This window comes from Bubalus bubalis, chromosome 2 (assembly GCF_019923935.1).
Source record: "Bubalus bubalis isolate 160015118507 breed Murrah chromosome 2, NDDB_SH_1, whole genome shotgun sequence".
In the NCBI taxonomy this organism is placed as follows: Eukaryota; Metazoa; Chordata; class Mammalia; order Artiodactyla; family Bovidae; genus Bubalus; species Bubalus bubalis.
In genome coordinates this window covers 58,772,711-58,786,425 of record NC_059158.1, presented here as the reverse complement: position 1 = coordinate 58,786,425, position 13,715 = coordinate 58,772,711, and the positions used below count along the sequence as shown (strand labels likewise).

The following is a 13,715-nucleotide window of genomic DNA, read 5'->3' as shown; positions in this document are numbered from 1 at the left end:
GAATGAAGAATATTCATGTAATTATTGCTTGTGTGCATCCCCTGGTGGCCAGTGGAAAAGGGGAGTGGGGAACAATGAAATAAAGGTGTTCTCTGCTGCTCCTATTCCCTCAGTTCAGTTCAGTTCAGTCACTCAGTTGTGTCCGACTCTTTGCGACCCCATGAATCGCAGCACGCCAGGCCTCCCTGTCCGTCACCAACTCCCGGAGTTCACTCAGACTCACGTCCATCGAGTCAGTGATGCCATCCAGCCATCTCATCCTCTATCGTCCCCTTCTCCTCCTGCCCCCAATCCCTCCCAGCATCAGAGTCTTTTCCAATGAGTCAACTCTTCCCATCAGGTGGCCAAAGTACTGGAGTTTCAGCTTTAGCATTATTCCTTCCAAAGAAATCCCAGGGCTGATCTCCTTCAGAATGGACTGGTTGGATCTCCTTGCAGTCCAAGGGACTCTCAAGAGTCTTCTCCAACACCACAGTTCAAAAGCATCAATTCTTCGGTGCTCAGCCTTCTTCACAGTCCAACTCTCACATCCATACATGACCACAGGAAAAACCATAGCCTTGACTAGATGGACTTTTGTTGGCAAAGTAATGTTTCTGCTTTTGAATATGCTGTCTAGGTTGGTCATAACTTTCCTTCCAAGGAGTAAGCAAACAAAAGTGTTCTCTGCTGTTCCTATTCCCTGCTCCTATTCCCTATTCCCTTAGTTGCTTCAGACTTCACCGGGTAATAGTAAGTAGGTGCTTTCTCTTCATTGTTCCTAAAGGGGCCCAATCTTGTACTTATATTTAAGTATGTAAACCCACTGTATTTGTAGTGTGGCATTTATTGGTAAAAGAACAAATTTTAAATTGTTCGTTCATGTCCACTAGAAAGATGATTTGAGTCTCTTAATTGAGATTAGAGCTGCAAATTAAAGTAGTATGCTTAGAAGAAGTAAGATTATCTTTTTAGTATGAGTAAGGAATCCAGAAATTTTAACCAGGTGATTACTCAAGTTATTTTTATAAAAACAAACTTTTAATGGAAAACAGTAGCAGCTAAGCTGAAGTACCTTGCACATAATTATTTTTTTAATAAATGATAGCTATTACATTATTATTCCCTGATAGTCCAGCACTTCTAATTTCTTAGTTTTGTGACTATTAGAAAACTGTTCTAACAGTAAATTTTCCAGGATTATTCACTTTGCCTTTTAAAAAGTTAACTAAGGTAAAATAGTGTCAGTAAAGCATTTCCTTTTGTAATTTACCAACCATATTATGCTAGGACACATTGAGAACCAAACAGATTGAGCTATGTTTGACTGTAACATTTCCAAGATGGGAAAAACGTTATCTCATTGAGATGTGGGTTCTTACAGGTGTCGCTCATACAAGCAATCCCATTAGTCAACAATTTGTTGTAGATGAAAATGCCTTTCCAGTACTTATTCAACTACTGAGAAGTCACCCGTCTCCTAATATTAAGGTATATACAAGACTTTTGTGTGATATAGTAAAAATTAACATAAATGACTTTTTAAAGAATAATTTTTATCTTTCGGCAAGCTCAGAAGTATAATAAAAATAACTAACCTTTTAAACAAAATCCTAATTTTTTTAATATATTTTTTCATTGAAGGATAATTGCTTTACAGAATTGTGTTTTTTCTGACAAACAAAATCACAAAATCCCAGAAGTTTTAAAGAAAACCATTGCCACAGAAAGAGGTTTTGTGGATTCTTTGATACTTCAAAAGAAAAAAAGAAAAAAAAAAACTTGAATTCTGGGGAATTGGGTTAATTTTCCCATCTAGATTTTAAGACTAGAATGCCAAAAACAAAAGTATGAAGGAAATTAAAACCCCTTTTTAAAGTGAAAAAAATTGCTACAAAGATAGTAGCAAAGATATTACTAAATTTTATTAAAATGTGGTTTCTTCACATTTAACAAGAGAACCTTAGTCTTCTGTCCTTACTTATCAAAGAAGTTTTATTCCTCAGATATTTGATTATTCATAGAATTTCTTCCCTTCTTCCTCAGATACTGGTTGCTAAACCTGGGTGGGGATAATGAGGATGTGTGATTTATGTAGTAAAATTTCTCAAATATAAATGAATCCTGTCTGTGTTTACACCATCAAAACAGCCCTACCTTCCACCAAGCAACCTGTGTTGGCTGGCAGCAATACTTTTCTCAAGGGTGGACACTGCTAGGAATTACTACGAGTTGCTGAAGAGTCATTCATTCTTCTATTTACTTCTAGTTAAATGCCTTTAGTAAAATGACATTCACATGTATTAAAATCCTTTACCAAGGTTTTAGAAATTCAGAACATCTATACTTGGCCACACAAACTATAATGACAAAAATTTATTTTCTCTTTAAAATTTGGTAAGGGCTCCGCTGGAAATCAGAAAATAAATATAACATATGAAGAAAATATATAAGTAAATATAGCATGATTTCTTTTAAGGAAGGTGTTTGTTATTTTGCTATCAGAAAAGATGTTATATGTTATCTGGCTTTTCTTGCCATGAAAGAGATTATGTCATTACAGATGTTGATTAGGGAAACAAAGAGGCACATGCTAGCACTTTTTGGCCTGAATTATATGTAAAAACTGCACTGACTTTCTGGAGAAGGCAATGGCAACCACTCCAGTACTCCTGCCTAGAGAATCCCATGGACGGAGGAGCCTGGAAGGCTGCAGTCCATGGGGTCGCAAAGAGTCGGACACGACTGAGCGACTTCACTTGCACTGTTCACTTTCATGCATTGGAGAAGGAAATGGCAGCCCACTCCAGCCCACTTCTTGCCTGGAGAATCCCAGGGACGGGGGAGCCTGGTGGGCTGCCGTCTATGGGGTCGCACAGAGTCGGACACGACTGGAGCGACTTAGCAGCAGCAGCAGCAGCACTGACTTTCAAAGTACAAATAAATTTCTCAAGACTGAGGAAAATGATGTATAGAATACATTTTTTATTTAAAAATGTACATTTTCATGGCAAAACAATTTACTTCAGTTGCCTCTATATTTAAGCATATATTTTCAATGAGTTGTTAAACTTATTAAAACAGAACATAAATATTTAACATTTTAATACTTTTCCTCAAGTAAGATTGTATAGTAAATATTTTGCAATAATAATCATGCTTTTCAAATTCACAATGCTTTTTATAGAAATCCATGGTGTAGTACTTAAAAATTTGTCTACTGAGCCCAGTAATACCAAGGTTCATTAACAGTCTCCTTAAAGGGCTTCAGAATGTGCTTTAAACAACTCCAGAACCAGAAGAAAACTTCCTCTGGATTATTCCCCAATGCTTGGCTTCAGTTGAAAGCATTCCATTAGAGCATTATATCTCAATGGTCAGTAGCTAACAAGCACCATGCCAGGAAATTAAAAAAAAAGTTTTTTTTTAGATGTAGAAGGAATACAACTATGCACTTATGATAAATTTCTTCACACGTACTGCAAGCCCCAGTTACCTCCCCATGTGCCCTCACATGGACCTTTGTGGTTGCGCAGTACACAGAAAGATTATTTTCTCAGCTGTTAAAAATTATGAGGGGGATTTTTCCAGAAGTTGTAATTGCCACTCTCTAATTACTAGTCAGAGAAATGGAATTAATGGTATTCTATGGTATCTTTGAATTGGTATATCCTAGATAAATATCTGAATGATGAAATGTGTCATTTGATAAACCATGAGTGAAAAATATGTTTCTGAAAATTACATATGTAGGTTGAAGTGGCAGTTTCCTTGGCATGCATTGTCCTAAGGAATGATCTCTTACAGAAGGAATTACAAGAAAATGAAGGATTTGATTATGCTGATGTCCTTTATCTTCTTCACTCAGAAGATAAGGTAATAACTTTATGAAATGTTAGAGCTCATTTAGAAGAAAATGATTTTTAGACTACATCCTTAAAATTTCATTGTCTTTTTCATACAATATTCAAATGTATTATTTTAAAAATGTAAAATATCTTTGGTAGGTTGTTAGTTTGTTAGTTTGTAATGATGTAATAATATTGTTCCACATTTTTCATAGTTGTCATATTTCATCTTTGAAATGTAGCCATTTTAATGCTTGGTGACAAGCCAAAAAACAAATCTCTTCTGTCCTGGATGCATCCGATTTCAACTTAATTTTATGACCTTTGAATCTTCAGTCATCTACTTCTTACCCAGTATTCTAGAGTGGTGGTTTTCAAACTACTTGTGATAAAGGAATAGCTTTTTCCCCAGCAATCTGTTATGAGGAGATAATTTTAAAGCAACCAAGCTGTAAAATTTGAAATAATTTTAGACTTTCCATGAATCTGCAAAAATAGTACAGAGTGTTCTGAAAGTACACAGCTTTCTTGGATGTCAATCAGGAAATTAACATTGACACAATACTACTGGCTAATCTGCAGGCTTCATTTAACTTTTGCCAGTTTCTCACCAATGTCCTTTTCCTATTCCAAAATCCAATGCAGGATCCCACATTGCATCTAGTTATCATGTCTCTTTAGTGTCCTTTAATCTGTGACACTCAAGTCCTTTGCCTTTCATGACTGATATTTCTGATGAGTCCAGGCCAGTTGTTTTCTATAATGTCCCTCAATTTGAGTTATCTGCTGTTACTTATGGTTAAACTGAGGTCATGCATTTTGATCGAGAACACCATAGTCTTCACTCACTTTCCCGGTGCATCACTGCAGGGAGTACATGATGTTGATATGTCTTATAACTGGCCATGTTAACTTTGGGTGCCTGATTAAAGTGGTGTCTCCATATTTCTCCCTTTAGTTACTGTTCTTCCCTTTGTAATTAACAAGTATTTGGAGGTGAGTGTCTCTGAGACTATGGAAATACTGTGTTACACATTGTACTTTTGCTCACTGGTTTCAGGATCCATTGATGCAATAATTACTGTGATATGCCTAATGGTGATTTAAATTTTTTTCCCTTTATTATTAACGGTATTTAACTGTAAGGAAGAGCTGTTTCTTTTAAGTATTCTCAGTTTGTATAATCCTTTTGTCAACCATTTCGTGAACTATCACTGGTCCATGGGCCACACTAACCCTAGAGAAATAGAGAAACTCCCGAACTATTGTTATTCTACAGTGCATTGGGCAATAAGGAAAGCACATTGCCAATTATGTCTCAGCTCAGGGAGATGTTGAGGAAGAAAGGAGAGTGGTAAAGGGGAGAAATGAAGTCATTGCATTATTTTTTTTTAAACAGAATTTTACTCTACTGTAGCACACAAAAAGATGAGCAGTGCTGCTGTAATATGGGCAATAATAGGGTAGGAATCATCTGACTGACTTTCTAAAGCACGTTTGCCCCTCTACTCTGTTCCATCTGCGTGCTACTCTCATTAACGCGCTCCTCAGGGACACCAGACTCTCCCTTTCCCTCTGCCCATTCTACTTTCCATCATTCTATAGTCCCTCCCAGGTTGTTACCACTTGCGCCACTCTCTGGACCCTTCCCCTTTATACCTAATACCTTTCTTCTTGCCTGTGATCAGGGGACTCCTTTGCAAGTTGTTGTTCAGTTGCTAAATCATGTTGGACTCTTTGCAACCCCACGGATTGCAGCACGCCAGGCTTCCCTGTCCTTCACTATCTCCATGAGTTTGCTCAAATTCAGGTCCATTGAGTTGACGATGCCATCCAACCATCTCATCCTCTGTCGCACACTTCTCCTCCTGCCCTCAATCTTTCCTAGCATCAGGGTCTTTTCCAATGAGCTGGCTTTTCTTGTCAGGTGGCCAAAGTATTGGAGCTACTTTGTATCAGAGTACTTGGTGAGTACATACTTTTTATTATGGAAAAATTCAAACAGAAATAGAATGACAAAGTAGCATACTCATATTCCCATGACCTGTCTTCAGCAGTTATTTCATTTATATATTCCCTCACTATCCATATATTACTTTTGAAGCAAATCTCAGGCTTCATATACTTTGAGAATATTTCATATGTACCTATAGCATTTTAATATGATTAACAGTGACAGAAGAAAACTAAGATTAATGTTCTCTCACACTGAAAATAATGGTTCTCTCTCTCTGTACCACAGTGTTCAAATAAAATATTAAAAATAAGATTTAGTGATAAGATTGTATCTTTTGGATCTTTCTAGAAGATCAACCATACTTGTAAATCTTTGGCAAATGGACTGCCAAAGGGAAAACTGACTTTTGCTCTGTGCCCAGTCCCAAAATGTTAAAATGTGGTTTTTAAAAAGGAAATCATTTTTTATTCTCCCTTAGAATACAGCAGAATTTTACAAATAAATTTAAGAAATGAGCAGTATCATCTCAGAATGCATAATATTCAATATATATCATGCTATACAAGAGAAATTTTAATTTTTTATCAATTGTATTTTGAAATGTTGAAATAAAAATATGATTTAAAAAGTTGAAGGTTAATACAATTATGGAGATTCCTATTACCATTTAGGTATTCATTTGTATAATCAGTAATCTAACATTCCATTTAAAAACTAGAAATTTTTTCTCTTCTCTTTTCCTTGATACCACTACCTAATTCTCTGTTTTATCTGTTCAATAACATTCTGAACCAACTCTACTAGCTGTTTTCCCTAATGATGTCTTATTTTACTCCCAGAGATAAGAATGAAATGTATCCTAATATGCAAGAATTCAAAACCTATTGCCTTGAGTAACATGATAAATGAAGTAAGCTAAAGATAATGCATCTCTCCTGTTTCCAGGATATTTGTTTACGAGCAGGCTATGCATTAACCCTTTTTGCCTTCAATAATCGCTTTCAACAATACTTAATATTGGAAAATGGAAAAATGAGCATATCAATTTTTGAACCTTTCCTTGAATCAACAATTGAAATTGAGAAGGCAATGGCAGCATTTCAGGTATAAATTTGAGGGTTAAAATTTCAAATCAATGTATCTTTCTAGTGAAAACTGGGAAGTCAGAAAAAACATTGGATCTGGAAAATATTAACTGATCTTGTAAAATTCACAGTATTTTTTACACCTCCCCCTTCCACCTCATAAGAATTCCATTATTTATGAGGAGTCCTTCATTTATGTCGAGTTTTACAAGGTTAGGTGCTGCCCTGGTGGCTCAGTGGTAAAGAATCCACCTGCTACTGCAGGAGATGCAATTTTCATCCCTGGGTCAGGAAGATCCCCTTGAGGAGGAAATGGCGACCCACTCCAGTGTTCTCACCTGGAGAATCCCATGGACAGAGGAGCCTGGTGGGCTACAGTCCATGGGATCACAAAAGAATTGTACATGACTTAGCGACTAAACAACATGATGTGGGTTTTATTGTTTGTTTTTTACAAATTAATAGGTGATTTTGCCTCATCTGATGCTTAAAACAACCCTATCAGGTTGACAAGCGTGTAGTATTATTTTCATCACCCCTATTTTACCAGGCAGTAGGTAGAGAAACAAGTTTTCTAACTCGGATCTCTAGCTGATCACCTGATTCTTCAACCATGTAGACAACTATATGTCTCTGGCTTCTTCTTGATCTTATTCTCTCCTCTTTGTCTATCTCATGACCTTTAGGAAAAGTGTTTTCTGTGAACCCATACTTTACAGATGCAAAAGTTGCAAACATTGTGGAAAGAAGATGGAAGAATAATATGGCCTACGATGGTTACTCAGTAATCAGATAGGGAAACGCACTCTGGGTCCTCGCCGCACAGCTTGCTTTTCTTCTATTGGATCATACCAAATTGACCCTCTTACTTTCCTGAGAAGCATCCCCTCAGAAATAAAAGGTTAATTACAGAAGCGGAGTACAAAATGTTCAATGATTCTCTGCTTTTTTTATTTTTAGATTATTGTATTAGCTAAAGTCATTATAGATGTGGACCACATTACTTTGACTGCAAGAGGTGTTACTATTTTAGTTGACAGTCTATATTCAGCTGATTCCACTACTATTGTCTTGACAGGTAAGAAATAACTAGAAGTCAATCATATCCACATAAAACTTTTCAAAAAAGTTTTTTTTTTTGGTAATCTGAGGAGTAATAAAATAAGCCTGATACTCTGTCAAATGGTTTTAAGAATGAATTCATGTAAGTCTACGTGGAACTCCAGAGTTAAGTCTACATGGAATGAAATGAAAGTCTATTCTGCACCCCAATTAGAGCCTTTCTGATTTCCTAATTACTTTTTTAAACCTATAATTAATTTTTTCAGAATGTAAAATGAGAATTCAACTATGAACTACCAACCACAAAATTTATACACTAATTTATAGTCATACTGGCAGACTTATACTGATAACCTCTGTTTGTTTCCTTTTGACTAAATGTGCATATTTGGCTAATGTTTGAGTTCTCTATGTTGCTATGCAATATAGCAGAGCAAAATGGTCTAGTAGCACTCTTGACATAGTTAGTGGTAATTGTTTGACTATATCTATCCAGATCTAACTCTCCAGATGATAAATATGTTAGTTTGCTTGACACTCAATACAACATAAAACAGTATCAAAATGACAGCCATATGGAGAGACAGCTACCAAAAAATAAAGTATTGTTTTTTAACTGAAAGGGATTATTGAACACACCAAAAAAAAATTTCACTTGCTGCCACAAAGTTACATTTATATGGTGTAAGGTAAATTCAAGCAAACAAAAATTAGCTAGAAAAAAATACATGTTTAATATAAGTTATTAAATATATTTTATCTAAATGACATTCTTAGTCATAGTAATTCTATGACTCTGAAAAACAACTGTAGTGGGTTTAAATTTTACCTCATAAACTCCTCTGTGCAAGAAATGGCATATTATTTTAGCTTTCAAATATTAATTTTCCCAGGCTGGTAGATGTTGAATCTCAAAAATTATTTGGCTTTCTCTGCACTCCACCACTGAAGTCATATGCACCTCCAGAGTCATATGCATATCTTGGATTTCTCAAGCAAAGCCAGGTATTTAGATTTCAGGGATAAAGTAAAATAAGTGAAATGCTCAAGTCCAGGTTGGTATGGTTTCCAGAAGAGGCTCCAAAAGCACAGAAATTTTACATAAGCTGATATTTCTGTTGCCAGCAGTTCAGTTTTCCCATGTGTACCATTTAGCCATTCTTCACAAAAAGTCCTGCTCTCTGTTTTAGTCTTAGATTTTCTGCCCTTACCCATTTCTTACTCCCTATACTTAAAGACACTTTTTCCCTTCCTCCCCTTCTATAAACTAAGGCTTTAGAAAATATAAGCCTGAAAGTAAGGTTATCGTTAGATAATTTTTGCTTTAGACCATACCACCCAACTCATCCTGAGGCCATAAATGCATAAGTCTTTCTGGCTTTTTAATGGAGGCTGGAAAAAACAAAAGGAGAACAAAAACTCAGTGAATACCTCAATAAAGTATCCACCCACAAATGTAAAAATAGATTTATTGTGTTACACTTATTCCAACACAGCAACAATATTGTGAAAGAATATCACATGAAATCTCTAAAAATAAAACACAAATTGTAACGAAACAATTTTAAGTTGGTAGCTGCACCTTTATTTAATTACTGCTGCTGCTGCTAAGTCACTTCAGTCGTGTCCGACTCTGTGCGACCCCATAGACGGCAGCCCACCAGGCTCCCCCGTCCCTGGGATTCTCCAGGCAAGAACACTGGAGTGGGTTGCCATTTCCTTCTCCAATGCATGAAAGTGAAAAGTGAAAGTGAAGTCTCTCAGTTGTGCCCGACTCTTAGTGACCGCATGGACTGCAGCCTACCAGGCTCCTCCGTCCAAGGGATTTTCCAGCCAAGAGCACTGGAGTGGGGTGCCATTGCCTTCTCTGTGTTATTTAATTACTAGATCACTTTATTACTTCAATCTCAAAACACTGCTTTTATGGGAAGAACGTTAATGATCTTAAATGTCAATAAGAGATATATTGCTTGATTTTAAAAATATAATTAAGCTCTTAACTCAAAACCATTTGAATTGCAAAAAGGACATTAAATGTTCTTACATAGTTCAAACATTATGTTCATAATCATTAAAAAACATAAAACCTCAAAATAAAATATATTCTGAAGCCAAGAGGAAGAAAACCTCTGATTTTTCAAAATTCTTCACACTTAAATGAACCTATTTAGCTTTTACTGTTTGTGACAGAAAACCAAACCATAATTTTGGGGAAAGTTTATATTTAACACACACATATTTTTCCTCAGCAGTTCTTCATTAATAGAGATGTGACTCAAAAGCTTTTTAATACTTTAATATATGCAAATGAATGAAGGCACAGTATATTGGTTTATATCAATTAAATGACACATGCATTTTTTCTTGTTTAATTTATAGGGAACTTAATTGCTACCTTGGCTCATTCTAGAGCTGGTATTCCAGAAGCATTTACCACATTAGGGACAATCCAACAGCTCTGCTATCATTTGTACTCAGGACAAGAAGAGGTATGAAAAAGCAATTCTAAAACAGAATATCCTAAAAATAATTTGCCTCTCTCTCACTTCTGTGGGCCAATTTCTCCACAAGTTGAGTGTTATATAACATTAACAGTTCATATTACTAATTCAAAATTTTATGAGTTTTCTAGTCCTACCTTTGCCATTCACAATTCTGGTTCCCACAAAATACGCACATTGGTTTTAACTTCAGGCTTTAAGGTTCAGTCTATGAATAAGTACATGGATGATACAAAAATACTTATTTATAAAATGTTTTATAATTAAAGTCACTCAGTCATTTCTGTGATTATTTGTAACGATGAAAGTGGAATCCATTGGAACGTTTTCCTTACCTGCCCAACAGTTAAGAGTGAGCGTGTGTGAAGCCCAGTTGGCTATGATAGTTTTGCTTCTGTTTCTTTTCCTGGAAGGGCTAAGGCAGTATTCCTCCGACTTTAAGGCTGTATAACCTGGAGGACTTGTTACACCATAGACTGCTGGCCTCCTTTCCCAAAGTTTCTGATCTGATGTAGAATTAGCATTATGGTGTAGAATTAGCATTATAGTTTGCATTTCTAACATGTTCCCAGAAGCTGAGGCTGCTGCTCCAGAAGCACTGTGCAAGCCATGGAAGATTTGGGGGTATAGACAGAAGTCGTATGTCAATGTAAAGACCAATATGTCAGCCTTCTGGTACCCTGCATGGGTTTGGTTTATGTTCATTTTTTCAACGTTTTTATGCCACCACGAAGAGATTTTCCTAAAGAACTTCCCAGGGGTGTACTTTATTATATGAACAACCTAATTACTTCAGAGTGAAATGCAGAGTATTTCCTTCAAAGGAAGGATTACTTTTTCTGGAGTCCCATGGCTTGGAACTTGTGCTTGTTTCTTTCAGTGGATAATTGAGTTGCTTCCTTCCTTGGGTGGCTTATTTTTAACTTACTCTTATGCTCTGGTTTCTTACCTAGTTTCCTATATTATAATCACCTGTGCAGTTTTGAAAAGTCCCAATATTCAGTTCCCTGCACTCCAAAATAATTAAATCAGTTTCTAGGGGGTGGAATACAGACAAGATTTTCATAGCTATCCAGGTGATTCCAATTCACAGTGAAAACTGAGACCTACTATCTTAGTTCAAACTCAAAGGTTCTTACTTACGTGCCCTAGAATCACCTGTGGCACTTAACACCAGATTCTACTAAGAGAGATTGTATTTAGTTGATGGGCTTTAAAAAACAAACAAACAAAAAAAAACTACCGGTGATTCCAAAATGCAGCCAGGACTGAGAACAACTACTCGAAATCAATGGCAACTCACAGCCCTCCTGAAAAATATGGCTATGCCTCTGTCTATAAATTGCCATCAGCTGACATACATATTTGCTGTATGATATCTACAGAGATTTCCTATGACATATTTAATGAGCACACTGGGTTAGGTATTTTAAGAACAAAGCTCAATGTTTAAGGGGAAATTGTTTTTTCTTCACTTAGGTTCGCATGGCTTGCTCCAGTGCTCTTGGTTACTTAACTTACAATGCAAATGCTTTCCGACTCTTATTAAAGGAATGCAGGAATAAGCCTAATCAGTTCCTTCGTATAACAAATAATATCAGCAGAGATGCAAGTATAAACCCAGCATTTTTAAAGGAATTTAAAATGCAACAAAAAGTGGGACTTCCTTCCCTAAGGTATTATTCCTATATTTGAAGTGGCAGTAGTGAAATTACTGATGAATTTTTAAGGAAGTTTAAGGAAGACCAAACAAAAGGAACTATCCTTGATATGAATCTATGCACTGTGTAACAAAAGGAAAGACTTCATTCTAAATGTCCATTGCCAAAGCCTCTTTTTAATTCCAACTTAGCAACAGAATTTAGAGTGCAGACAAGAATACAACTGATCTTGGGGGTCCTGTCTGGTCAGGGTTATTCATCCCCCTTTTCAGAAGTTTTTGGAAGATTAGTTGCCTCCAAATTCAATTTGGGCTTCCCTGGTGGCTCAAAGGAGTAAAGAATCTGCCCACAATGCAGGAGACTGGAGTTCAATCCCTGGGTCAAGAAGATCCCCTGGAGAAGGGGATAGCTACCAACTCCAGTATTCTTGCCTGGAGAATTCCATGGACAGAGGAGCCTGGCGGGGTGATTCAGGAAGTCATTCTTTGGTAGGTTTGGGGTATATCGGAGAGCTCTGAGGCAACCAGGAATGCCACTATGACCTTGGCATCAAATGGGGCTTTTACACGATTCAAAGCTATGCCAAATTCACAGGGTATAAACAGGGCTAAATCAGACCCAGTGGCTAAAGTTATGGCAAAGTTTGCCAGGCATTTATTCAGACGATTTTGCTTCAGTGTTGCAGTTCAACCATGAACTTAAGTTTCTGTAAAAAGAGAGGAGAGGAGAATCTCCTTACAATGGGCATATTTTCTCTTCTTCTGTAATTATAGCTGAATTAAGTCTCTGCAAATAGTGCTATTTACACATAGGAAACAGAACTACTCAAGATATATTATTAACTCTATGATAATAGAAGACAATAGAATCCAGTAGTGTATCATGGTTCTATAAATCAGTTTTAAGTACAGAGAAAAATGAGTATATCTCCAGTCACTTTAATTTGAATGAAAAACTGAATACCCAAAACTGATTATCTAATTTTATATGATCCAGGGAAAACTAAATTACAATTGCTTTAATTTTCTGGGTTTAAAATTTTTAATTTAAAAAATGTTTAAAATAATATTTACTTATTCAAAAAATTAATATACTTTAAATAATGGAAGTATTATTTTACGCAATCACTCTCACAGCTAGCCCATATGGCAACTTTTGGGGAATTAGAATAAGATACTCCTTCCTCAGTACGCTTTACTGCCATCTACAATTACTGTGAGGTGAACGGCATCCCCTGGAGTTGTGAACTCTCAATTTTCAGGATTATAAACAATAACAAGTGATCAGCAAACTGATGGGAATGACTACCAAGTGAGGTAGAACTGGTAAACAAATAACAATTACTCACATAACTAATAATTCTATGCACTCTCCTTACAGTATTTATATAGATTGACTATTCCCTTTAATTTTCATAACAATCCTGCAAAGGAATTTTATTTAAATGAAACTATGGGAAATGTGCTAAAAGATTATTAATTCCCACAAAATATTCCTTGATACCACTATTGGAAACATAAAGTAGATTGATTTTTGTTGGGGTCATGGCAGCATTGTTTTGGAGTATATACCACTTCTCTATTCCCACACCCTCATTCAGCCCCAAGAATGGCAGATTAGAA

At 36.1% G+C, this 13,715-nt stretch overlaps 1 protein-coding gene across 3 annotated transcripts in view; it reads left to right on the top strand.

Moving 5' to 3' along the window:
• The window catches only part of ANKAR (ankyrin and armadillo repeat containing), a 54,905-nt gene that overhangs the window by 38,483 nt on the left and 2,707 nt on the right, over positions 1-13,715 (top strand). The window contains exons 17-22 of one of the 3 annotated variants that reach the window (XM_025273478.2): positions 1,364-1,470; positions 3,733-3,855; positions 6,730-6,888; positions 7,830-7,947; positions 10,311-10,420; positions 11,912-12,108. In XM_025273478.2, coding sequence (XP_025129263.1) covers positions 1,364-1,470; positions 3,733-3,855; positions 6,730-6,888; positions 7,830-7,947; positions 10,311-10,420; positions 11,912-12,108 — 814 coding nt within the window. The remainder of the gene's footprint in view (positions 1-1,363; positions 1,471-3,732; positions 3,856-6,729; positions 6,889-7,829; positions 7,948-10,310; positions 10,421-11,911; positions 12,109-13,715) is intronic. The other 2 variants (XM_025273495.2, XM_025273502.2) reach the window with 2 other exon arrangements.